Source organism: Oncorhynchus tshawytscha, linkage group LG08, assembly GCF_018296145.1.
Source record: "Oncorhynchus tshawytscha isolate Ot180627B linkage group LG08, Otsh_v2.0, whole genome shotgun sequence".
In the NCBI taxonomy this organism is placed as follows: Eukaryota; Metazoa; Chordata; class Actinopteri; order Salmoniformes; family Salmonidae; genus Oncorhynchus; species Oncorhynchus tshawytscha.
Window position 1 is genome coordinate 50,963,297 of NC_056436.1, and position 27,489 is coordinate 50,990,785.

At 42.9% G+C, this 27,489-nt stretch overlaps 1 protein-coding gene across 11 annotated transcripts in view; it reads right to left on the reverse strand.

Annotated features, from left to right (window-relative positions):
* Nucleotides 1-27,489, reverse strand: part of LOC112256350 (prominin-1-A) — a 114,713-nt gene that overhangs the window by 47,306 nt on the left and 39,918 nt on the right. For all 11 annotated transcript variants that reach the window (XM_042325615.1, XM_042325617.1, XM_042325614.1 and 8 more), the window contains one exon: nucleotides 21,112-21,317. In XM_042325615.1, coding sequence (XP_042181549.1) covers nucleotides 21,112-21,317 — 206 coding nt within the window. The remainder of the gene's footprint in view (nucleotides 1-21,111; nucleotides 21,318-27,489) is intronic.

Here is a 27,489-nt window from a genome sequence, read left to right on the forward strand (position 1 = left end):
TTAAGGACAACAACCACCTGAGCCACTGCCTGTTCACCCCGCTATCATCCAGAAGGCGAGGTCAGTACAGGTGCATCAAAGCAGGGACCGAGAGACTGAAACACAGCTTCTATCTCAAGGCCATCAGACTGTTTAACGGCCCTCACTAACATACTGACTCAACTCCAGCCATTTTAATAATGGAAAAATTGATGTAATAAATGTATCACTAGCCACTTTAAACAATGCCACTTTTATATGTTTACATACCCTACATTACTCATCTCATATGTATATACTGTACTCTATACCATCTACTGCATCTTGCCTATGCCGTTCTATACCATCACTCATTCATATATATTTATATGTGCATATTCTTATTCATTCCTTTACACTTGTGTGTATATAAGGTAATTGTTGTGAAATAGTTAGGTTAGATTACTCGTTGGATATTACTGTATTGCGGAACTAGAAGCACAAGCATTTCGCTACACTCGCATTAACACCTGCTAACCATGTGTATATGACAAATACAATTGGATTTGATTTGATTTCAAGACAACTGGGAACTCTGAAAAATATGAGGTCAAATCATGACATCAAGCCTCCCGGATGGCGCAGTGGTCTAAGGCACTGCATCGCAGCGCTAGCTGTGCTACCAGAGACTCTGGGTTCGAGCCCAGGCTCTGTCGCAGCTGGCCGTGACCGGGAGGTCCATGGGACGACGCACAATTGGCCCAGCGTTGTCTGGGTTAGGGAGGGTTTGGCCGGTAGGGAAATCCTTGTCTCATCGCGCACTAGCGACACCTGTCGTGGGCCGGGCGCAGTGCATGCTGACCAGGTTGCTAGGTGTACGGTGTTTCCTCCGACACATTGGTGCGGCTGGCTTCCAAGTTGGATGCTTGCTGTGTTAAGAAGCAGTGCGGCTTGGTTGTGTTGTGTTTCAGAGGATGCATGGCTCTCGACCTTCATCTCTCCCGAGTCCATATGGGAGTTGTAGCAATGAGACAAGACAGTAACTACTAACAATTGGATACCATGAAGTTGGGGGTAAAAATATATATATATTTTTAATTCATGACGTCAGTGATCTTCAGGTTGGAATGTCAGAGCTCTAGAAAGAGGCCAGTTCCTGAGTTTGAATTCCGAGTTTAACGACCATTCAAAACAATTTTTCTCAGTTGGAGCTTGTTTCGCGAGTTTCCAGTTGTCTTGAACACACTTAAGTCAGGAGTCAGAGATTTCCGAGTTCCCATTTAGGAGTTCCCAGTTGTTTTGAACGCAACATTAATGCTCAGAGGGCGACGGCAGGGTATTCCCTTTGAGTCAGTGTTACGGATGTGAAACGGCTAGCTTAGTTAGCGGTGGTGCACGCTAAATAGCGTTTCAATCGGGGACGTCACTTGCTCTGAGACCTTGAAGTAGTGGTTCCCCTTGCTCTGCAAGGGCCACGGCTTTTGTGGAGTGATGGGTAACGATGCTTCGAGGGTGACTGTTGTTGATGTGTGCAGAGGGTCCCTGGTTCGCGCCCGGGTATGGGCGAGGGGACGGTCTAAAGTTATACTGTTACATTGATGCTGTTGACCCGGATCACTGGTTGCTGTGGAAAAGGAGGAGGTCAAAAGGGGGGTGAGTGTAACGGATGTGAAACGGCTAGCTAGTTAGCGGTGGTGCGCGCTAAATAGCGTTTCAATCGGTGACGTCACTTGCTCTGAGACCTTGAAGTAGTGGTTCCCCTTGCTCTGCAAGGGCCACGGCTTTTGTGGAGCGATGGGTAACGATGCTTCGAGGGTGACTGTTGTTGATGTGTGCAGAGGGTCCCTGGTTCGCGCCCGGGTATGGGCGAGTGGACGGTCTGAAGTTATACTGTTACATCAGGAACCAAAACCCCTCCATAGTGACCCCCCTCCATAGTGAATGTGTTGTCTGTAGCATTAGGTCACATGACAGCTCGATCAGCTGTTCGATTTCACTTACCGGCATGTCATCTGAGTCAGGATCACAGTCAAACGGATTGGGAAGTAGGTCCCAACGTGCTCTTCCAAGCATTGGAGGTGAGCAGTCATCACTCGTGTGGGACACTTACTGATGCTGTTCTGTTTTTTTTTTTTTTACATCCATAGTGAATGACAACAGTTCCTCTCTCAATGCGAAAAATCTTTCCAACACTCCCCCTCGATAACCACCAAGCCTTGGTGTGAAATAGAACAATGTGATGATCAGATCTCATTTCTCCACATAGTTTAGTGAACAGGTGTGCGCAGTGGATGTGGTTTGATGTAGTTTACAATCAAAGTTACCTGCTGCAGTGTATCTCCGAGTTCTGTGCTCAGCTCTTTTCCTGCCATTTGCTCTCGGCGGAAACAATGCCTCTATATGGCAGAGGGAGACACATTCATAACTAGAGTGAAGAGGCTTTGCCCGGCATCCCACCAACGACGGAGCCTCATCTGTGCAAAAGCCCACCATTCAATCCCATACGGAATCTGTTTTTCGCCAATATAGCCCCGCTGCACACTGAACATCCCTAAGACGTTTCATGCTTGGGAATCATGAGACAGAACAACGTGGCAACACGAATAGCATCTCCTGACATCTATAGTGAACAACAGTCAATGCATGGGGCATCTCAGCCCTCACAGCTAACGTCCATTTGGAGAGTTTTCTGAGTCGATCAGTCAGAGTTCCCTCTTGAGGCTAGCAATAGCATAAATTCTTTGTTTAACAGTGTTACCTGACAAAGATATTGATGTGAGTTCCTGTGCCTCTGCCTCCCCACACACTGTATTCATCATGTCAGTTTGAGGCCGGTAATATCAACGTCTCTGCAATAGTGTGTGGTTTTATAGAGTAGCGAGCCTACCCATTCACTGTGTGAATGTTTCACGTGCAACTGAGACAGAATTTCTATATTTATTTTCAGGATTTTGGAAATTATCCCGTGACCCCATTTTCATATCAGGCGACCCCACGGGGGGTCGCAACCCCTAGTTTGGGAACCCCCCTGCTTGGTACGGTAGTGAGAGAGGGGCTTATAAGTAAAGGATTTGAGAAAAGACTGTGGAAGTGTCTATGGAGGTTGAGGTACGCAACCAGCAGCATGTGCTTTTGGGCAAAATGTTAACATTGGTTATGTCCCAAATGGCACTCTATTCCCTATATACTGTAGTGCAAAGTACTGCACTGTATAGAGAATAGGGTGCATTTGGGATGCCTGGTCAAAGTGCAGCACACAAACAATATTGTACTGCATATGTCATCTATAGAAATATGAAATGTTTTTAAATAATTAGCAAGCAGCTAAATAAAGAGATAGGATGACTCACTGTAAGAATGAGTCAGAATGTCTGTTTTCCTATGGGTTTTGAATGTTTTGATCAGTTGAGATGGAGTGTGTGCATTTGCAGTGTGTGCTTTATGTCTGTGTTAGGAAAATGAGGTAAATTATTATTAGCATGCATTCCGATCTATTTTGAGTCACTCATGAGTCATTCATCCCAGATGTGTGTGTCTGTGTGTGCGGGGAGAGTGGGGGAGTACTATGTACTGTACAGTGTGTTTGTGTGTGTGTGCATGTTTCTTCTGTGTGTGTGTGTGTGTGTGTGTGTGTGTGTGTGTGTATGAACAGTGTCAGCCTCGCAGGGGCATCATGGAGGTAAAGGAGAGACATGACCTGGGTAGGTGAATATAATGAGCGTTGTCATTCATGCTCACTCCATCACTCTTCCGCTTATGCTAACGGAATGTTAGCCCTAATGCTTGAGTGTTTACCACCGCTGAGAGATACCCAGCTGTCTCTCTGCTCGGTCTCTCTCAGGCTGCTGTTCATTCACACCGCATCCCTGGGACTGGAGCTGGTCTCACAGTGTGTGAGAATGCTCTGTGTGTGTGTGTGCTCAGTGTGTGCTCATCATGCATTGAAATGATGAATCATCATGTGTATGTCATTGGCAGCTGTATCAGAAAGTGTGCAGCCCTAACTGAGAGAGATTGCCCGTTTGCGTGTGGTATGTGTGCCAAGTCCTGAGGTTTTTGTTGCTGATGCTCATATAGATACAAGCTCTTGGGAGAGCAAAATGGAAATCATTATGGTGGCTATTGGCTAACATGTAGGTTGCATGGACATGATGCTACTAAAGCTAGGCAGTAGGCATTGAGGCAGGCGGATCAAGGGAGATTCAAAATGGCTGCCAGACGACAAAGGCCTTTTGTGCAGCTGACTCCCTCTCCCTCATTCTCTCACTTTAATGTCCCTTCTCCCATCATTTTCTCTCTCTCTTTCGGTCCCTAACCCATTCATTCTTTCATTCTAATTATCATTCTCTCTCTCCCTCTGTGTCAGCATTGTCCAGCAAGGTCAGCGGAATCTCCACCGAACAAAGGGGCTTGGAAGATGGCAGGAACTGTGGAAGAGAAGGGACCCTGATCTAGTGACTACATTCTGACCTGAAACCGTAGCTCTCACCAGAGCAGGGAGACTGTCAACAGACTACAGCGTGTGCGACCCAATTCAACGAATCAACAAAACAAAATGTTTCAGTCGGGAGGAGAAAAACAGCGACTCGTCTTGCGATAGTTAGCTGTATAGCAACTTGACGAAATACCACCGTATGAAATGAATGCCTACAAGAGCAACAAAGTCAACGAGACGTGATAACATAACTCGATAACAAGTCATCATAACTGTGAACACAGTGTAGCGCAAACTGTTGGCCTGTAGCAAATCATATAGGCCAGTACGGCAGTGTAGCATTACACGGTCTAGTGGCTCCATGGCTTTGCTTGGGCTAACAATGGCCTGTATTCAGCTGTGTTGTGCTAGGACAGGACAGTGCTTTCCCAGTCCTCCTCTCTTTCACTCTCTCCAGTCTCTAGAGAGCCCCGTTTCTGTTTTCTATGAATGACAGGGGTGGTCAACACTCTATTCAGGGCATGCAGGACTATAACAGCCCTGCTCCAACACACATGATTCAGCCAAACAAGACACGAAAGATACTCACACGAGTGGCTGATCAACAGAATCAGGTGTGTTGGAGCAGAGCTGGAGCAAAAGAAAAGCCTACCCAGGAGCTTTTACAGAAGGAGCGTTGGCCATTGCTACTCTAGATGTACAACTTCCTAACAGGAACTGACGCACAGTCTCACAATCCGGTCTGCAAGATGCAGCATGGAGTAAGATGTTGCCTTTCGCATTTTGCTCAAAGGTAGAGTGCCCACTAATTATCGGCCTTTAAATAACAGCTGGGTAACACAACACAAGCTAGATTGAAATCAACAGGACTTGGTTATGTTGATGAAGTGATGCCTGGTGTTTTGAAGCCGGAGCACACGTATAATAAATGGACACTGAAGTACTTTTACGTCACATTCACTGATATGATCTTTAGTCCAAAAGGGTCAAGCAAAAGCAAAAGGGGTTTAGCACCATGCTTTGTGTGAAGACTGAACAATGCCATGAGTGTATGGTCTAAAATTAGGTGTAAAATGTAAGGTAAATGGATGCTTCTGGTTAAGATACACGTGAAGCCTACATACCACAGAACTGTGCTTAGCACTTAGGCTCAGGAAGGAAAATGACTGCCGTCGTCTTTCAAACCATTTAACATATAGGATTGTTTTCATCTGGCGTTAAGGCGGAGCTTTTGTCAAACTCATTTCAACTTGCAAAAGCTCTGCTATTTTCCAACTCTGGCGCCAGGATTGGTCCTTTACCTGTCTTATATTAGCTCACTTGCGCTGAGGAGAGGGGTGGAAATATTGGAGGTGTGTACTGTGTCCCTAAGACTCACCAAATGAGGGCCTTAGCGGTAACGCAATAGATTATGGCATTGATTTGGCCAGCGGAGGCACACAGTAGCCTAATCAGTAGCCTATAACCAATGCTTGATTAAAATAACAGGAGCAGCAAAGCAGTCAAAATAAACTCAGCAAAAAAAGAAACATCCCTTTTTCAGGACCCTGTCATTCAAAGATAATTCGTAAAAATCCAAAAACTTCACAGATCTTCATGTTAAAGGGTTTAAACACCGTTTCCCATGCTTGTTCAATGCACCATGAACAATTCATGAACACGCAACTGTGGAACGGTCGTAAAGACACTAACAGCTTACAGACGGTAGGCAACTAAGGTCACAGTTATGAAAACTTAGGACATTAAAGAGGCCTTTCTGCGTCTGTCTCCCGATCCTTCATGCCAACGTGACACCCCCCGAACCTATAACGCTACCGCCAACGCTAAGATTTACCATCGCGTTAGGTTTGTTAAAATAGAGCCCATAATCTCATTATTCATGATCTTTTCAAGAAAAGACAGCGTACACCATACAATACCACTTAAAAAGTGGAACTATACTTCAAGAGCGCAGCAAACCTTGTGAATGACACAGTATGTCACTACTCTTACTAAAGACAACTATTTAGGCAGCAACCACACACACGCACACACGCACACACACACACACACACACACACACACACAATAAAAACTATATAAAAAAACATTTACAAAACATTCATCCATTTATTCTCAGGATATAACTTAGGAAGGATTCTTCCATTTTTCAAATCACAGATGGTCACACTCAAAATCTGAATTTAGCTCAGCAACATCTCCCATGAAGAATGAACCAGTGAATACATAATTCAGTGTTACGCTGACTAAAAGGGCTTTGGCATTGCGAGACACTAACACACGACTTAGCCCCCCAGGGTCCTGTCATGTAAGGACACAGTGTCAGTTCCGAGCACCTAACACAAAGTACACAGTAACATAGCCCTTCCCCTCCGAGTTAGCTGTACGTTGGAGGACAACAGGTCTTTTTGTGTTTGTGTATGTGGGTGTGTGTGTGCAGCGCACCTGCAGGAAACGGCACAGTCCTTCCCCTCCAAGCACCCTGGGTAGTCATACTGTATGTATGTAGACAACAGGCGTTTCAGACCTTGATTTGTTGCCTTAGACTGCAAGACTGACAACAATGCTAGCGTCATTGACTCCAAGCCAAGTAACCATGGTGGTTGGCTGCTCAGGGTTGTATAAACTACTCAGGGTTTGCCATATCAACTCCAGTCCTAATTAAGAACCCAATATTGCATATTGGCACCATCATAACCATACCTTGATAGATTTGTCATAAGCACCTATGGTCCCCTTGTAATGTCTTACTCTCATAGTGAAAAAGGACGTTACATGGAACCCAAACAGGCAATTTAGCTAGCTAGCTTGCACTTGCTCTTAGTGAAAATGTGTTTGGAGTCACCTTTTGTGTAGCTAATAGGATACGTTAAGAGTTAATGTGGTGAGGTCAAAATAATGAAACAAAACCCAAATCTATTAACTTAAAAATGTTGCTTACTTCTCCTTGCCATTATCATTCACCTGATGATAAGACAACATACTGTACATTTGTTTATTTCTATATGCTATGGTATGATGGGGTCCTTAGCCATCTAACCAACGCTCAAGACTATTCTATTGCTGTGATTTCAGGGTCCCTTAGATTCTCTCTCTCCAGTGAGAAGTCCCTCCAAGCTGCCACTGGACACAAATATCCCCAGTCAAGCGGAGGACTGGCATCACTGTGATGTTGCCTATGGTCATTCACTGGGCCAGCCAGTGCCCAGTATAGCTGCACGCAACTACACACACACACACACACACACACACACACACACACACACACACACACACACACACACAGGCAGGCATGCAGGTTTGTAAACATAATACATTAAAGTCAGGAAATTCCTAACACGTGTTTGTGTGTGCATGCATGCATATGTGTGTGTGTGTGTGTGTGTATGTATGTGTGTGTGTGGTGTGGTGTCTTGTCTGTGTGCAATAATGTGTGTGTAACACATTCATGTCAGGGAATTCCTGCCACATGTTTGTTTGTGCATTTGCATGAATGTGTCCATTCACATGTGTGAGTGTGTGTGCCGGTGGCTGTGTGTGCGTGACATAGCTTTTCTCTTTCCTAACCAGAAAGATAACGCTGTTCCCCCTGGCCACATAAAGGGCTGAACAGGACCACTGTATGCTCCAAACTGTAACATGTAGGGGACAGAAGCAGAGCTGCTATCCGTCCACAAAGATAAGTTACATAAAGGAATGAAAGACGTCTTTATCTACCACACAAATGCTTCTATTTCAACCTAGGAGATCCACCAAGAGCTCATGTCACAGTCTTGGTTGCAAAACAAACAGGAAACAAATCCGTATTTTCTAAATAATATCGCAATATCACTTTCATCTAGGACCATCCCCGATTTAAAAAAATCTTGGTCGACAGAGAGTCTTCCTGTTTAAACTTAATTTTCCACATGTGCTTTAAGCACACTGTTTGAAGAAATAATTAAGACACACAAATAACTCAAGAATGAGCCCAATAATCACACTGTGTTAAAAATAAATGACAGCGAGTACCTGTGTGACTGGCGCACATTGTCTCGCTCTCCTCCCTACTGCAGCGAAAAGGCCCCACAGCACAGCAAGTGTTTATTGCGTATGTCCGTGCTGAAGCTTGCAACATAATTTCAGCCATTAAGTTTCTTACTTGTTTCGGAAAAACATTTCCTAATCCATTGACCCTTGCTCTCTTTACGTGAAACATGTAAGCATTGCATGCACTTGACCAGTAGGGCCTGACCTATCACAGGGCCTATCATAATCACGTTAATAAATTGGGGGAGGGGTGGTAGGGTTGGAGGGTAATAAAGGAAATATATATATTTTTTAAATTAATAAATAAATAAAACATTTGTTTATAACAAATTCCAAACACAGTAATGTCGACAGTAAAACAGATGCGGAGGATATGAAAGATAAACTCGAAACGGGCGAATATTTACTGGTTGCTCAGGAGGGAAAGTGGAAGTCAGATTTGTGGAAGACCTTTGACTTAGTTGTGGAAACTACTGGAGATCCAGAAAACGGAGGGTATAGGAGCAAGCGTTGCGTGAATATTGTGTGCCAAACAGTTGCTGTTAGATTACAATATTTTTTCTGACCATTTGGAACAGTGTAAACACCACTAAATAAATAAGTGTAACAGAGTGTGTTTTATATAAAGCCTTTATTACAGAAGACTAAAAACAGTTGAATGCATTCGTGAATTGCGGTTTATTTATTGTTTAGGCTAATTATTCAAAGCTCCATTTGTTATTTAATTAAAAGTAAAATGCGTGATTGCATTTCAAAGCAGGAATGTATCATGTGCTGTGTGATGGCATGAACAAATGAATGATTGATACAGTAGCCTAAATATAGGCCTTAGTGAATTACGGTAGACTAAACAGGACACGCTCTTACGCCAAAGCTTAATGGTGGTTATACAAGATTACTATACAAAGCCTACAAATGATATTGACATGACGTATTATTATAATGATGATCATAACAATAACTCTAATAATAACAATAGGAAGGAGATCTAGAAAAATGCAGCAAGAGCTCCGTGTATATTATATGTATATAATGTCATACTGTATAATGTCATACATATATGTGACAAACAGGTGCTGTTAGATTACAATATGATTTTTCTGCCTGTATACAGTCAACAACAATAAATAAATCAGAAGTAATACCCCTCTGTTTGAACAAAAAACCAAACAATCGTAAAGCCTTTATTACAGCATGGCAAAGATGAAAAACAGCCAAATCTGTGAAATTGTTTCATCCGACATTTGCCCATCGCATGAGGCTTGGTGGTCACAGAATGAGCAGGCTATTAAACAAACACTCAAACAGGCAACAGAAGCAAGATCTGTCTTATTTCTGTAGACATATGTGGATGGTTTACAAAGCCAGGCACATTTAACAGTTAGGCTATTGATTATAGACCTAATTAAGTTTCAGTTTGCCCCATCAATTTTCAAAGACAATTAGGCTAAGCCCTATTTGCACAGGACTAGAATTACTAGAGAACGTTGGTTATGTAATTATGACCCCAGAACGTCCGTTATTCCAGAGGACGATTCGGACGATCCAACCTTCCCCCTGTAATTCTTTTTTTTTTCTTCAAATAAATTTACAGAAATAACAGATAATACTTATTTTCCACCATAATTTGCAAATAAATTCATTAAAAATCATACAATGTGATTTTCTGGATTATTTTGCACATTTTGTCTGTCATAGTTGAAGTGTACCTATGATGAAAATGACAGGCCTCTCTCATCTTTTTAAGTGGGAGAACTTGCACAATTGGTGGCTGACTAAATGCTTTTTTGCCCCACTGTATTCCAGTTTTTAATTTGTAATACATTTGCAAAAATGTATAAAAACCTGTTTTGCTTTGTCATTATGGGGTATTGTGTGTAGATTGATGAAGAAAACATGTATTTAATCCATTTCAGAATAAGGCTGTAACGTACCAAAATGTGGAAAAGTCAAGGGGTCTGAATACTTTCTGAATGCTCTGTATGTAGACCCTTCATATTTAGGTTATGAGCAGCACTTCGTTACATTTTTCTCTAATCAGTTATTCCACGAGACTAGCATTATCAGAGGACGTTGGAGTTTGCCAAAAAAACATCATTCTGGCTGGAATTCTTACTCTCCTGCCATGTTCAAATGACTGACATGGCAGATTCAGACTGGACAAAAATTACAGATGTGCTGTTTTGTGCTTGTGCACATAATTACATTACCTGACCACCCAGTAAAAAGTAATCCTGTCCGAATAGGGCTTAAGGCAAGGGCTGTTTCCTCATCTTTGCTGCTGCTGCCTCCGCTGCATTGTTCTCAATCCCAATATGCCGGTTCATTTTGCTTTTATGCACACAGCAACATAGGGAAAGGCACCAATTCTACGGCGCACCGAAGATTATGTTTCAGAACCGCGGACAGCGACCGTATCCAACTCGGGAGAAAGCACATTTGTTATAAAATTATATTTGATTTATTAGTGTTGCACCATTATTTTTTACATAATATAACCATATACAATTTCAGTAACACATGTCTCAGAGTGATGGACTGTGCCCTCGGCAATGGATCAGTCCACTGAGACGAATCAGACAGGTGTCTTGTGTGCCATGAAAAAATAATGATTGCGACTGCTCGGCAAAATAAATCTCAGTCAACCAAACAATCAGTCGACTAAATGGAGTCAGCCCTACTATCATCTATAATGTTCAGCCCTTTTTCTCCATTCCCTCAACTTAAGATTGTAGACGAGTGAACATTAAGCAACGGCGCTTTTTAAAAACCCGAAAAATTGGTCAGGGCGTGACTGCCTCATTACTGAATTTACCCTGAGAAAGTTCAATAGTTCAACAGCTAATGATGCTACAGTAATCATTATTTACACCATAATACGCTTTCATGAACAGGGGTAATAATATCTCTCCTCAGTCACCTGTGATGACCTGTCTGGGGCTCATCTTTTCGGGGGGCCTGATATTATTAGCTTGGGCTTTGATGACTCAGAATCTGCACTAAGATGTAAGATGGGCCCTCCCCTGTCTGTCTGTGGGACGGTCGATCTGTCTCCCCCGTCAGTCAGTCGGTCTGTGTTGTCTGTCTGTGTGGTCTGTCTGTCTGTGTGCTCGCTTGCCAGTTTGTACTGTCCGTCCGTCAGTCCATCTGCCGTCCGTCTGTCCGTCCCTCCGCCTGTCTCTGTCGTGCCTATCTGTATCTTGTTAAAGCAGATGCTTTGCTCGCAGAGCTACAGTACAGCGGTGGCACCCTTTCATATCGCTCTCAAATGACAACAAGGCACAACGGCAGGAGTTTAGTGCCTTGGCAACAGCTTATGGGGAGCTCACTGTTGGCTGAGAGAGGTGGCTGTGGAGGGATATAATCATCTGACAATAATGATGTGCAGGGAGAGGTAGTGTGTGTAAGAGCCATACAGTACTCATATACAGGTTAAGGACTGTATGGCTCTATACTGTAGTGTGTGCTTATGTTAAGAAGCAAAAACAATCCATCTCATATGTTTTATAACTGAAAATGTATCAAATATGTGAGTGGGCAATACATCACATTATATTAAGGTCAGCTCAGCCAAAATGCCATAAATTGTATATTCCTTGTGAACAAGAGAGTGTGGAAGACAAGTACCAGCAGGTGAGGTGATAATAATGTAATACCTGGAAGATTAAAAGGTTGATTTGAAGGTTTCATCTGATACAGTAACACATGTAGAGTATACAAAGTAGAAGCCAAAACAATACAGCCCCCAAGTCTACTGATTGAAGAATACCATGGATATTCCTTTAAATCCTACAACTCTCTGAAGTCATTTCTGATTCCTTTGTGACAGATTTAACTTAATACTCAACCCAATATCAAAAGAATCTACTAAAAATAGCCATGCGCAAGATGAGTCCCTGTGGTGTGTGTGTGTGTTGAGGTGTGTGAGAGAGTGTGAAAGTGTGTGTGTCTATGTGTTTGTATGTAGGCATGTGCCCGAGTTTGTGTGCGTGCAAATGTGTTATGCGTGTCTATGTGTGAGTCTGCGCCTGTGAGTGCGCCTATGAGTGCGTCTGTGTGTTCAGCTCACCATGGCGTGTAACACCACACTGACAGTGTTCTGTGCACCCGGAGAAAGCAGGGCAGTGATGAGAATTTGTTTCAACACATTAATTGGGTCACGTCGTTAATTATTAATCAAGCACATCTTACGTTGTTAAAGACATAAGGCAGAACGGGGCCCCCAATACATCATACAGTGCCTTCAGAAAGCACTCATACCCCTAGACTTTTCCCATATTTTGATGTTACAAACTGGGATTCAAATGTAGTTCATTGTCATTTTTTGATCAACGATCAACATAAAATACTCTGTAATGTCAAAGTGGAAGAAAAAAAATAAAAAATAAAAATAATATATATATATATACATATATATATATATATATATATATATATATATCTTGATTACATAAGTATTCAACCCCTGAGTCAATACATATTAGAATCGCATTTGGCAGGGATTACAGTTTTGAGTCTTTCAGGGTAAGTCTCTAAGAGCTTTGCACACGTGGATTGTACAATATTTGCACATTATTCTTTTTTAAATTCTTCAAACTGTGAAGTTGGTTGTTGATCATTGCTAGACAGCCATTTTCATGTCTTGCCATAGATTTTCAAACCGATTTAAGTCAAAGCTGTAACTAGGCCACTCAGGAACATTCAATAGGCGCTTTCACACTGCGCCGTAGCCCTGGGCTAAGGGAGATTTTAGCCTGGGGCTAAGCGACTGTTCACACTTGCACGTTGTAAAGTGGGCTCGCACCAACTTTAGCCCAGGGCTAGCTGGCCCTGCTCCGGAGCTTTGCAGGGTTAGCCCCAGAAACACGGTGCCAAAATAGCCCGTGTGAAACGGATTCAAGAACAACGCCTAGAATGCTTACTGTCCAATCACAAGAGTGGCACTTTCATGCTCGTGATGCCTGTAATGCGTTCTGCACGTTATTTTGACAAGTACATTTATACTATTTAAGCCAAAAAATACTTTAATCCATGCTAAAACATTGGTTGCTATGCCTAAAAAATGGTTGCTATGCAGGCTGGCTAACCTCCTCTCACTTAGCCAACTAAAGCTACAAACTCTACAGCTGGAAGGGCAGCACATGCTACATTTCCCTCTGTTTTCAATGCTTTTCTATTGACAGGTAATTGCATATATCCATGCTAATAATATTGCTGCGTGATTTCCCCGGGATCTGAAAAGTAGATGTATCGATCGTTTGCATGCATTTGCAGTACAGGGGTGAGATCGAATTTCAAAAGTTAAACACTGTTCCTGATTGTCGGAACAGGCAGACACAGCAAGGTTTACACAAACCATCAACCACTGTGTTGGAAATCAAATGCTGGGCTAGAAGCAAGAGGAAATAATGTGTTAATAAATGTTGTATTGCTTCGAACATTGGTCGTGTGTCAGCGGTAGAATGTTGGTCGCATGTTGTGTTTGTCCGCGTTATCCAAGGAATTTGGAATACAAGAATCTCTAGCCCAGGGCTAAAGCACAGACCAGGGTTAACACATGCTTGTATGAACACAGGCTAAGCTAGCACAGGGACAGTCTATCTAGCCTGGAGCTAAGATAGCCCAGGACAAAAACGATGCCAGTGTGAAAAGGCCTAATGTAGTCTTGGTAAGCAACTCCAGTGTATATTTGGCCTTGTGTTATTAGGTTATTGTCCTGCAGTAATGGGAATTTGTCTCCCAGTGTCTGTTGGAAAGCAGACTGAACCAGGTTTTCCGCTAGGATTTTGCCTGTGCTTAGAACTATTCTGTTTCTTTCAATTCCACCAAAAAACATATTCATAACATGATGCAGCCACCACCGTGCTTGAAAATATATTGAGTGGTACTCAGTGATGTGTTGGATTTGCCCCAAACAGAACACTTTGTAGTCAGGACATGAAGTTCATTTATTTGCCCCATTCTTTGCCTGTTTTACTTTAGTGCCTTAACGCAAACAGGATGCACGTTTTGGAATATTTCCATTCTGCACAGGCTTCCTTCTTTTCACTCTGTCATTTAGGTTAGTATTGTGGATTAACTGCAATGTTGTTGATCCATTCTAAATGTTCTCCTATCACAGCCATTAAACTCTGTATCTGTTTTAAGGTCACCATTGGCCTCAAGGTGAAATCCCTGAGCGGTTTCCTTCCTCTCTGGCAAATGAGTAAGGAAGGACACCTGTATCTTTGGTAGTGACTTTGTGTATTGAAACACTGTCCAAAGTGTAATTAATAACATCACCATGCTCAAAGGGATATTCAATGTCTGTTTTTTGTGTTTTTTTTTTACCCATCTACCAATCGGTGCCCTTCTTTGCGAGGCATTGGAAAATCTCCCTGGTCTTTGTGGTTGAACCTGTGTTTGAAATTCACTGCTCGACAGAGGGACCTTACAGATCACTGTATGTGTGGGGGTACAGAGATGAGGTAGTCATTCACACAGAGTTTATGTAACTTCTGTGACATGTTAAGCACAGTTTTACGCGTTAACTTATTTAGGCTTGGCATAACATTAGGGGTAGAATACGTATTGACTCGAGACATTTCAGCGTTCCATTTTTAATTCATTTGTAAGTATTCCGAAAAATATAATTCCACTTCGACATTATGGGATATTGTGTGTAACACAACAAAAATGTGGAAAAAGTCAAGGGGTGTGAATACTTTCTGAAGGCACTGTATATTTGTACACCTTTTCTGTATCTCATGTTAATATTTCTAGACAGGGACAGAAATAACATACTTGGGACCACTACATTGGCAAATACTAGTTTGCAACTTGGTTCAGTAGTACTGGGCAAACTAAATGGTCTAGAAATAGACTGGTCTGGAAATTGACCCCAGTGGATCACATCATGGGGCCCATTACGAGACAAGGGAACCTCTACTTACTTGTCGACAGCAAATCATCATTATCATCATCAACCATACAGGTCTAGTATGTCGTGCTACTGATTATTCTCCTGTGGTCCAAACATAATCGGTAGTCTCCATCCATTTCTTTTGAAGAACTGTACTTATTTGTTTTTTAGTCTCTTGCATCATTCGGAGAATAAATGCATTCATTCAAAAACATTAGGAAAGTCACGTGGTGGCGGGGACTGACATTGGAAGCGACACGATTCCAACATTTACAAAGCGATTAAGAATGTATGGTGACTGTGCTGCTCTATTTCAAGCCTGAGCTAAATGTGAAATGGATGGGAGAGTACACAGAGGACAAGCTGTCTCATCTTCCCTATCCTCTAGCATCTTTACCTCGACTGCAGTCAGTGCACCTGTCTGTCTGGTCGGATGTGTGACCTTAGACGAGACATTCAGCTCACTGTCCCTTCAAATGGTTTATATCTAAACGTGTTTGTTTTTCCGAGGGGTTCTGAACCAGTCGAACCTCGTACCAGTAACACAACTAAAGTCAAATAGGACCTACCTTACAAAACACGATTTCATACTACACCAGCTTTTCTAAGACGTCTTTGGCATACCAACCTACACTAAGTGTAGAAAACATTAAGAACACATTCCGCGTTGCCCTCAGAACACCCTCAATTTGTCAGGGGCACGGACTCCACAAGGAGTCGAAGTCGAAAGCGTTCCACAGGGATGCTGGCCCATGTTGACTCCAATGCTTCCCATAGTTGTGTCAAATTGGCTGGATGTCCTTCGGGTGGTGGACCATTCTTAATACACATGGGAAACTGTTGAGAGTGAAAAACCCAGCAGTGTTGCAGTTCTTGACCCAAACCGGTGCGCCTGGCACCTACTACCATACCCCGTTCAAAGGCACTTAAAGCTTTTGTCTTGCCCATTCACCCTCTGAATCATGGCGCCGGAGAAAGGTGGCTGAAGTAATACGTGCTCCTAACTAGGGCTGGGCGATATGGCCTAAAAGTCATATCTAAATATTTTTCAGTGGTTTGGATGATTCACAAAATATATCTCGATTTCTTGTTTTTCGTCTAAACAAATTAAAAAAGGCCAAGACATAATTCAAAGATTTAAAAAAATATACCTCAAGGCCTATTTGTGCAAAACAAATGAGCAACACACACCTACACGTCTATTCTATTGTTTGGGAATGTTTGACCACTAGCTGTTTGAATATGTAATTCATGTAATCATTTTGATTGAAAATGTATTAATTGAGTTAATTTGTTGTTATAATTAAAACAGCCTGTGGTTATTTGCTATTGGATTGGCAGAATGACAACTACTAACACATTAGCCTACAGCTGGCCTGAACACAACCTTTTTGAATGCACTTTAATTATCCAATGTCACATTTACCGATGGCGAGGTCAAGCCTGTGCCCAAAGCACTGCAGGCAGGTCCAGTTGTTCAAGCGCAATGCTTGTATCATGCTGCTCCTGCTGTCAGTTGTCATGCACACCTGTCGGTCTTCGATCATCTTCCACGATGCCAGAGAGTCTGAGACCCTGGGCTATTTCTTCACCCGTATGATCATTGGAGAAGTAAGATGTCTGGAGGCAGACATTTAGCAATTTCCAGTTTTCAGTAATGTAGTGGACTGTCAAACTTTGGTATGGCTCTGGTATGGCTGTGGTGGAAAAATAAGAAATAAGTGTTTTTTGTTCGTTTTTTTGCATTGTTTGTAACTTTAAAAAATATATATTTTGTACATAATGTTGCTGCTACTGTCTCTTATGACCAAAAATAACTTATAGACATCAGAACAGCGATTACTCAACACAAACTGGCAGAAGCTTTTTTCTCCTTTAACGAATCCGACGAGCCCGGCGTGAAGGGCATACTGCTTCCCCGGGACAAGGCCCAAATCCCTATCATTTGCGTGAAAAGAAGAGAAGATGGAGAAAAATAATAGGAAATCGAATAAACCCCCACTGTATTCATTGGAAAATAAAATCCATGACCTACGAGAAAGATTAAACTTCCAACGGGTCATTAAAAACTATAAAATCTTATGCTTCATGGAGTTGTGGCTGAACGACGACATTATCAACATACAGCTGGCTGGTTATATGCTGTATCGGCAGGATAGAACAGCGGCGTCTGGTAAGACAAGGGGCGGCGGACTATGTATATTTGTAAACAACAGCTGGTGCACGATATCTAAGGAAGTCTCAAGGTTTTGCTTGCCTGAGGTAGAGTATCTCATGATAAGCTGTACACCACACTACCTACCTAGAGGTAGGTTTTCATCTGTATTTTTCATAGCTGTCTACATACCACCACAGACAGATTGCTAACACTAAGAAAACACTCAATGAGCTGTATTCCGCCATAAGCAAACAGGAAAACGCTCATCCAGATGCAGCGCTCCTAGAGGCCAGGGACAAACGTCAATACAGGACTAAGATTGAATGGTACTACACCGGCTCCGAAGCTCATCGGATGTGGCAGGGCTTGCAAACCTACAAAGGGAAGCACAGCTGAAAGCTGCTCAGTGACATGAGCCACCAGACGAGCTAAACTACATCTATGCTCGCTTTGAGGCAAATAACACTGAAACATGCAGGAGAGCACCAGCTGTTCTGGACGACTGTGTGATCACGCTCTCCGCAGCCGATGTGAGTAAGACCTTTTAAACATGTCAACATTTACCAGGCCGCAGGGCCAGACGGATTACCAGGACGTGTCAAGCGTGCATGCGTTGACCAATTGGCAAGTGTCTTCACTGATATTATCAACCTCTCCCTGTCCAATTCTGTAATAGCAACATGTTTTAAGCAGACCACCATAGTCCCTGTGCCCAAGAACACCAAGGTAACTTGCCTAAATAACTTCTGAGCTGTAGCACTCACGTCTGTAGCCATGAAGTTCTTTGAAAGGCTGGTCATGGCTCACATCAACATCATCATCCCAGAAACCCTAGACCCAGTCCAATTTGCATACCGTCGTAACAGATCCACAGATGATTCAACCTCTATTGCACTCCACACTGCCCTTTCCCACCTGGACAAAAGGAACACCTATGTGAGAATGCTATTCATTGACTACAGCTCAGCGTTCAACACCATAGTGTCCTCAAAGCTCATCAATAAGCGAAGGACCCTGGGACTAAACACCTCCCTCTGCAACAGCATCCTGGACTTCCTGACGGGCCACCCCCAGGTGGTAAGGGTAGGTAACAACACATCCGCCATGCTGATCCTCAACACAGGAGCCCCTCAGGGGTGTGTGCTCAGTCCCCTCCTGTACTCCCTGTTCACTCAAGACTGTATGGCCAGGCACGACTCCAACACCATCATTAAGTTTTCCGATGACACAACAGTGGTAGGCCTGATCACCGACAACGACAAGACAGCCTATAGGGAGGAGGTCAGAGACCTGGTCGTGTGGTGCCAGGACAACAACCTCTCCCTCAACGTGACCAAGACAAAGGAGATGATTGTGGACTACAGGAAAAGGACGACCGAGCACGCCAACATTCTCATCGACGGGGCTGTAGTGGAGCAGGTTGAGAGCTTCAAGTTCCTTGGTGTCCACATCCCCAAGAAAAAAACATGGGGACATTAAAGACAGTCGTGAAGAGGGCACAACAAAACCTATTCTCCCTCAGGAAACTGAAAAGTTTTGGCATGGGGCCTCAGATCCTCAAAAGGTTCTACAACAGCACCATCGAGAGCATCATGACAGGTTGCATCACTGCCTGGTATGGCAACTGCTCGGCTTCCGACAGACGGTAGTGCGTACGGCCTAGTACATCACTGGGGCCAAGCTTCCTGCCATTCAGGACCTCTATACCAGGCGGTGTCAGAGGAAGGCCCTAAAAATTGTCAAAGACTCCAGCCACCCAAGTCATAGACTGTTCTCTCTGCTCCCGCATGGCAAGAGGTACCGGAGCACCACGTCTAGGTCCAAGAGGCTTCTAAACAGCTACTACCCCCAAGCCATAACACTCCTGAACATCTAATCAAATAGCTATCCCACCCCCACCCCCCAACACACACACACATACACACACACACTCTTTTATGCCGCTGCTACGCCGCTGCTACGCCGCTCCTACTCTCTGTTATTATCTATGCATAGTCACTTTAATAACTCTACCTACATATTACATATTACCTCAATTACCTCTGTACCAGTACCCCCCTGTATATAGCCTCTCTATTGTTATTTTACTGCTGCTCTTTAACTATTTGTTACTTTTATTTCTTATTCTTATTCATATTTTTTAAACTGCATTGTTGGTTAGGGTCTTGTAAGTAAGCATTTCCCTTTAAGGTCTACCTACACCTGTTGTATTCGGCCCATGTGACTAATACAATTCGATTTGATTTGATTTGAACTGCACACATACACAACCTTTGTCTCATTTGTCTCAAGGCTTAAAAATCCTTCTTTAACCTGTCTCCTCCCCTTCATCTACAGTGATTGAAGTGGATTTAACAAGTGACATCAATAAGGGATCACAGCTCTCACTGGGATTCACCTGTTCAGTCACTGTCATGGAAGGAGCAGGTGTTCTTAATGTTTTGTACGCCACACCTGAAAGCCTTAAAGGCCTACACCGTCAAATAAGCATTCACATTCAATCAAACAGTTCTTGGAAATAATGTAAAATACACCACCCCTGTCCTTTTTATGCCTCATCCTCTCTCTCCCTTTCTAGTAATATTCCTGCAAGCCTTACTTACACAAATCAAAACTCTTCTTGGAAATACCAACCCCTGTCCTCACTGTAAAACATCCCTCAGCTCGAGAGGCAGTCTCCTCCTTCCTGTGCCCAGTGTAATCGCTTCATTAGAATCGGTGAGGAGTCTTTGTCTGGAGGCCGGGGAGATTAAATAAGGGCTCTAGGTGGTTTTTCTCTCTCAGACACTTGTCTCTGGGCAGCTAGGATTCCACTCTGGAATTTCTAATAATGCCGCACTCTCTCTCTCCAATAAAGCCGTAAAGTCAAGAACATCAAACAGAGAAATGAAGCCTGGTGAATCCTCTCTCCTCCACCGTAGAGCCAGAGGCAAGCCACAGATACTGTCTGTATTGTTTCCATATTTGGCTATTTCTACTGCCTAGGCAATAATGTGCTGTAAGTACATTTGGCCATTTGTTTCTCACAATCACCACTGGATATCTAATGTTCTGAGGTTTTTAAGGTGATGCCAGCCACTAGGTGATGTGCTATGTTCGTAAAAGCTTGTGAGGGAGAACACTGAAGCAGGAACAGCAAAAATGAAGTCAAAAGACTGTTGAGAATGAGTAAAAATGTATAATATATATCTCCATGTAAAATGTCAAACTCTACCTTGCCTATAAATGTAATAGTGGGCCTTTTGAGGAAGATTTCCAGGTGGCCTCTTGATGTAAACTGAGATTGTAAGCCATGATTAATATAAGCCATGATTCATGTGTGGTATTATAGTGTTACATTTACAGCACTGAGGTAGACCAGGTGGCCTCAAACCTTCTAGAGCAGCCTTCAAAGTTACCCAGTGTTTACCCTAGATTATAATCCAGACGAGGCACAAAAGACCCCCTAAAACAACACCCAGGGCCTGTTGAAATAACATTTTCAATTTAAACCCATTGAAGTCAAATACTTTTAAAGCAGAATAGAACTAAGTGAACCCTCCTCGACCTATAAAAAGGCAGGGGAAACACTTTTGAGTTGACCGCCACCAGTGGCGCATGGAATGAAGATATCAACGCATATGGACTCACGTGATGACGAGCGAGGTGGCGAAGAGCAGTGTGGTGAGCAGGCCCCGTTGGCAGTCTGCGTTCTTCCGCTGGCGCTGGTGCATCTCGCCACCACAGTTGTCGCAGCAGCGGCACAGGCAGAAGAAGAGGCCGACCAGGGGCAGCAGGACCATGAAGAGCAGGCCGAGCACAGCACACACCACGAAACCTGTCTCATAGTAGATGGCCTGGAGAAAAAAGGAGGAGTGGAGGGGGAGAGAGGGGGATGCGGGGAGAGGGGGAAGGAGAGAGAGGGAGTGAGGAGAGGGGTAGAAGTAGAGAGGGAGGAGTAGATGAGTCTAGAATGATGATGAGAGGCCACAGTTGGCATTGACAACACTTTACATGAATGCTAAGAGGAATTTTAAAAAAAAATCTATGTTATTAAACACAGTACATAGTACTCTATAGCCATGTTTGACAGTTTTTGCAATTTGGCCACAAAGCTGGACAACAGCGCCGGCTGTGGAGATGTTATCCTCAAAATCAATCCCAAATGTGTGACGTGTCAAGCCAGTGGACACAGCACAGTGATGCCATTTGACATCATTTCTGCGTCAGTGTGATTTTTATTCTATTACATTCTATGCAGCAAACATGCAAATGATAGCAGGAATAATGCCATACACAATGTCAAATCAACAGAAACATAAATTGAATTACATTTAGCATCAAAACAGCTTTAAATAAGGGCAGATCAACACAAAGGACACACTTTGAATCAAAAATAAAATGGAGACAGAAATCTTTAGTTCAATAGGTACAATTTGTCTAAGGAATTTGGGACAAATTCTAGTGAAGGGGGAAGTAAGAATTAGTGCTATTAATGATACTTCAGAAGTAGAAATGCTTCTTCAGTTAGCTTGGGGTGGGGTAGCTAGGTGAGATGGGGTAGGGGTAATGACCATATGTGACCTGATTCATGAAACTAGGCTTATGTCGCAAGTCACGATTTCACAGGAGAGCCGTTTGAACAGAAAACATATTTTTTTATTAAAATGCGTTTTTTGGGGGCAGAAATGCCTTCTAGAACATGTGAACTTTCATGTGCCTTAATAACAAACTTGTATGCCATCTGTAAATATGAATAAAATGGTTAAATTACGAGCCTTGTTGGTTAAGTCAGAGAAAAAGGGGGGGGCCTTCCTACTAGCCATGATTGGCTGAGATAATGAGTGGGCTGGAGTTCGGATTGGTCTGCCATATTGAAGGCTTCTGTCTATTTGTGCTCGTCAGTCTGTGTTGGTAATCCTGTCAAACGCGGCTTCTTTAAAATTGTATTGTGTAGTGGAGCTGCATAAGTGTTGCTCTCCACTTTCTGGAGGATCAAGTTTTGAAATCAGTGGAATTGGAGTATGATAGCTAAAGAGACGGAGAAAATACCTGTCTCCGGATTACATCTTCAAACTAAGGGCAACTGTGGTATGGCATTCCTGACATGGAGACGCGTCCATCATGCATGATGATATATACAGTTAAGATAGTCTAGCGTTAGCTAGCTACATTTTCCGATATTTCACGTCTAATTTTGACAGAAAGTGGTTTCATTTCAAGCTAAAGTGTATTGTTAGCTAGCTAGCTAACATTAGCTGGCTGGCTCCCTAGCTGACATTACTATTTGTTTCCCAAGGTCGTTTGTTTTTCTAGTTAGAGCCTAATGTTAGCTAGCTAACATTGGACCTGGTTGGTTAGCTCCCAGCACTGTGGTATTGTTGGCACTTTGTTCATTGTTGTTTAACTAGCTAACGTTAGCTGGCTGGCTCATTAGCTAACGTTACATGATGTGTGGGATCTTAAACATTGTTTACCTAGCTAGGTTCATTGTTTACCTAGCCAGCTAGCTATATGTCTTAAGATAAAGTGTACTGTCAGCTGACTGGCTACCTAGCGGACATTATTATTCCTTTCCCAGAGCTGGTTGCTTTTCTAGTTAGAGCCTAATGTTAGGCATTGTTGACACTTTTTTCATTGTTGTTTAACTAGCTAACGTTAGCTGGCTGGTTCGTTAGCTAAAGTTACATGACGTGTGTACAACATCCGTTGAATATGGCCGGTGTCAGTAAACGTCTGCAAAAAAGCGTAATGAAATTGTTGCCAGCAGAGCTGGTTAGGCTGTTTTCATGTTATCCATAGGTAAACAAATCATTGGCCAGAGCATCAAGTGTGCACTCCGAGAGCGAAAAGAGATGGGTGGGGCTAAAGCTTAAGAGGGTGTGAACGATGCTGAATGGGTGTAGACAAAGAAGAGTTCTTCACTAGATACCAAAACATTCAAAGGCGATTTTCTCAAAAGTGAGTTTACAATTTGATCAACTGTCATAGCATAATTATTTGCCCATTGTTCCTCAAATGCAGTGTATGATATACAATGTTGTAGCCCTGAGTCTCTACTTTTATCCAATGTAAAAAACACCATTTCATGTTTTGCTACATGAGACCGGTGGGGAGTCACACATAGGCTTGAACACATGGGGCCGAACTTGAGAGCACTCAAATGATCCTGTTGGTTATCGTGAACACTGTCTCCCATCTCCCCTTGTTATGTAAGGCTGCCGTCCCACTGATCTCCTCCTATGTCAACTGAAGTAAGTGAGGGCTTTGAAAATTGGAAAAATCAATAGGGATCTGTAATTCTTGCACCGTATGTAACTTGTCACAATGATGTTCAATGGGCTGCTTCGTTATGAAAGGATCAAAGGGGTCGCTATCAAAACGTCTGAATGACTTGGGCTCTTCTCGTGGCTTTCCCTACTGATTCTCTCTAATCTTCATATTTTTAAAGGGCAACTGCACTTCCTGATTTGGCCTCGTTTTAGATTTGGTTTATTACGAAATGCTAGCGGCCGACACTGAAATCAAACGCGAGTTGGTCTTGGGGTGTGGTTTGCTGTGGGTGTCTCTTGTGTGTGTTCGCGGGTGGGAAGTGTTAGCCAGATTATTCTGCCAATTAGCTTCAACTAGGCGACTGTGGCAAAGTTGGTTTGACTTTGGATAGCCTATCTCCCTCCGGGGCTTGTTAGGGACAATCAATAAATGACACAATGTAAATTAGACAATATTTTCATGTAGCACAACTTTTAGTTTTCTCATTAAACGCTTTCAATATTTGTTCCCGTATACGGGTTGAAAATGGCAAATTTGGACACTAATAAGCATCTAAATTGGAACATAGTGGCTGTACAGTAACATGCTAAACATGACATTAGAGCTCTGGCTATGCGCTTCTCAGTGCTGTATGGGTTTTGACTGACAGACGTTCAGAACCTGAGCACTGTGCGCGACAAGAAGTCCCCCCCCATCCCTCCCGATAATTTGTGCAATTTAAGCAAATGTTTTGTTGTCTGAGTGAGGGAAATCCTGTAAATGAAGATGACTCAATGGACTGTACTTTGAAAGATGAGAAGCTGAGGATTATAATAAATACCACTTTGATGTCATACAAGTATGCCAAACACTTCATATGACCAAATCATAAAACTCACGTCATATACAGTGTCAACGTTTATGATCATTATGTTGAATGCACAGTTACAAGATGACATGGTGTCATACCCTGGGTTGTTCTGAACAGAATGAGCCTGTTCGTTTATTGTGAAGAAAGTTTGCCGTGGCACACACACCTGAATGCACAAATATTAATTTCCACAAAGTTTGCTGCTTCAGTGTCTTTAGATATGTTTGTCAGATGTTACTATGGAATACTGAAGTATAATTACGAGCATTTCATAAGTGTCAAAGGCTTTTATTGACAATTACATGAAGTTGATGCAAAGAGTCAATATTTGCAGTGTTGACCCTTCTTTTTCAAGACCTCTGCAATCCGCCCTGGTATGCTGTCAATTAACTTCTGGGCCAAATCCTGACTGATGGCAGCCCATTCTTGCATAATCAATGCTTGGAGTTTCTGGGGTTTTGTTTGTCCACCTGCCTCTTGAGGTTTGACCACAAGTTCTCAATGGGATTAAGTTCTGGGGAGTTTCCTGGACATGGACCCAAAATATCAATGTTTTGTTACCCAAGCCACTTAGTTACCACTTTTGCCTTATGGCAAGGTGCTCCATCATGCTGGAAAAGGCATTGTTCGTCACCAAACTGTTTCTGGATGGTTGGGAGAAGTTGCTCTCGGAGGATGTGTTGGTCCCAATCTTTATTCATGGCTGTGTTCTTAGGCAAAATTGTGAGTGAGCCCACTCCCTTGGCTGAGAAGCAACCCCACACATGAATGGTCTCAGGATGCTTTACTGTTGGCATGCCACAGGACTGATGATAGCGCTCACCTTGTCTTCTCCGGACAAGCTTTTTTCTGGATGCCCCAAACAATCGGAAAGACTTTACCCCAGCCCTCAGCAGTCCAATCCCTGTACCTTTTGCAGAATATCAGTCTGTCCCTGATGTTTTTCCTAGAGAGAAGTGGCTTCTTTGCTGCCCTTCTTGACACCAGGCCATCCTCCAAAAGTATTTGCCTCACTGTGCGTGCAGATGCACTCACACCTGCCTGCTGCCATTCCTGAGCAAGCTCTGTACTGGTGGTGCCGCGATCCCGCAGCTGAATCAAGTTTAGGAGATGGTCCTGGCGCTTGCTGGACTTTCTTGGGCACCCTGAAGCCTTCTTCACAACAATTGAACTGCTCTCCTTGACGTTCTTGATGATCCGATAAATGGTTGATTTAGGTGCAATCTTATCCTTGCCTGTGAAGCCCTTTTTGTGCAAAGCAATGATGACGGCACGTGTTTCCTTGCAGATAACCCCATGGATGGCAGAGGAAGAACAATGATTCCAAGCACCACCCTCCTTTTGAAGCTTCCAGTCTGTTATTCGAAACTCAATCAGCATGACAGACTGATCTCCAGCCTTGTCCTCGTCAACACTCACACCTGTGTTAACGAGAGAATCACTGACATTATGTCAGCTGGTCCTTTTGTGACAGAGCTGAAATGCAGTGGAAATGTTTTTTGGGGGGATTCAGTTCATTTGCATGGCAAAGAGGGACTTTGCAATTAATTGCAATTCATCTGATCACTCTTCATAACATTCTAGAGTATATGCAAATTGCCATCATACAAACTGAGGCAGCAGACTTTGTGAAAATTAATATTTGTGTCATTCTCAAATCTTTTGGCCACGACTGTACTCACCTTCGGTCTAATCATTTTCCCATGATCTCCAAACTGTTCCATTTCAATTGCTACCATGTTTATGCATATTTTTTTGATATTTCTTCTGCAAATTCGCCACGTGGTTTTACACCGGATTTGAAAATGGAGTTACGAGAAAAAAAATAAGCAATTGCACTTGTTTCATAGAACCGGTGTTGCATCAGTAACCTCCATTAGCCACTAGATGCGGTTATAATGAACAGATTGGTTTCTGTTTTCTCCCTACAAATGTGTGTCTATTCTTTGAACGGTTTAAGCAACAAAGAAATATTACGACCCCGTCACTGAAAGATAATCTCAGCAACACGCGTGTGTCTTCTGTTTCCCTCGAGCCGAACAGGACTCATTAGAACAGAGTGGACAAGACCAGGCACGAAATCAGACTGGTGGGAAAAGAACACTCAATTATGATGTTTTTATCTACACAGAATATAATAACAAATTATTGCCTGACGATCTTTTGACATTCCCAATACCTTTCTGATGCTTTTCAGTCACTTCAAACCAGACTTCCTTCAGATTGAAATTCTGTCAAAAGTACTGTCAGACTGATTTGTAATAGACTGTCATAGCCCCAATTTTAAAAAAGTAAACATTCGGCTTTGATTACATCCTTCTTTTTTTTTTACATGGTGGATCGCAAATTTGAAAAAAAATCTAAATGGGTCGCTGATCCGAAAAGGTCGGGGTGCCCCTGGGTGAACATATTGTCCCATGTACATTGTGTAATTTACCGATGGACTCTAACTAGCCTCATAGGGATATCCAAAGTCAACCCAAATTGACCACGAGCATTACGATTGGGTCGCGTGTAACTGCACCCTGAATTGATAATGACTTGTGTGCTGCCATATGTGGGCATGTGGTCAGGGTTAAAACAAACACAACCTTCATTTACACTGTGATACAGTAACGGCCACAAGTTTCACAAAATTCCAAAATGATCCTAATTGCACTTTGTCGTCAATTTTGACAGTAGAATAAATGTTTTTCTGACTCATATCGAATGCCACACGGGCTCAAATCTAGTTGGAATTTTTCCACCTCCTCTCCTTTCCTCTCCTGCTAATTTGGGGACCGTTTCTAAATCTCCAGCTGCTCAGTTAATCCAACTTTCAAAGCCACTATTTGGCTGAGTAAGGCTCATTGGGTGTCAGTCAGGTAGATCCTGGAGGCTATGGATAAAGAAAAACCCTGTCTTAC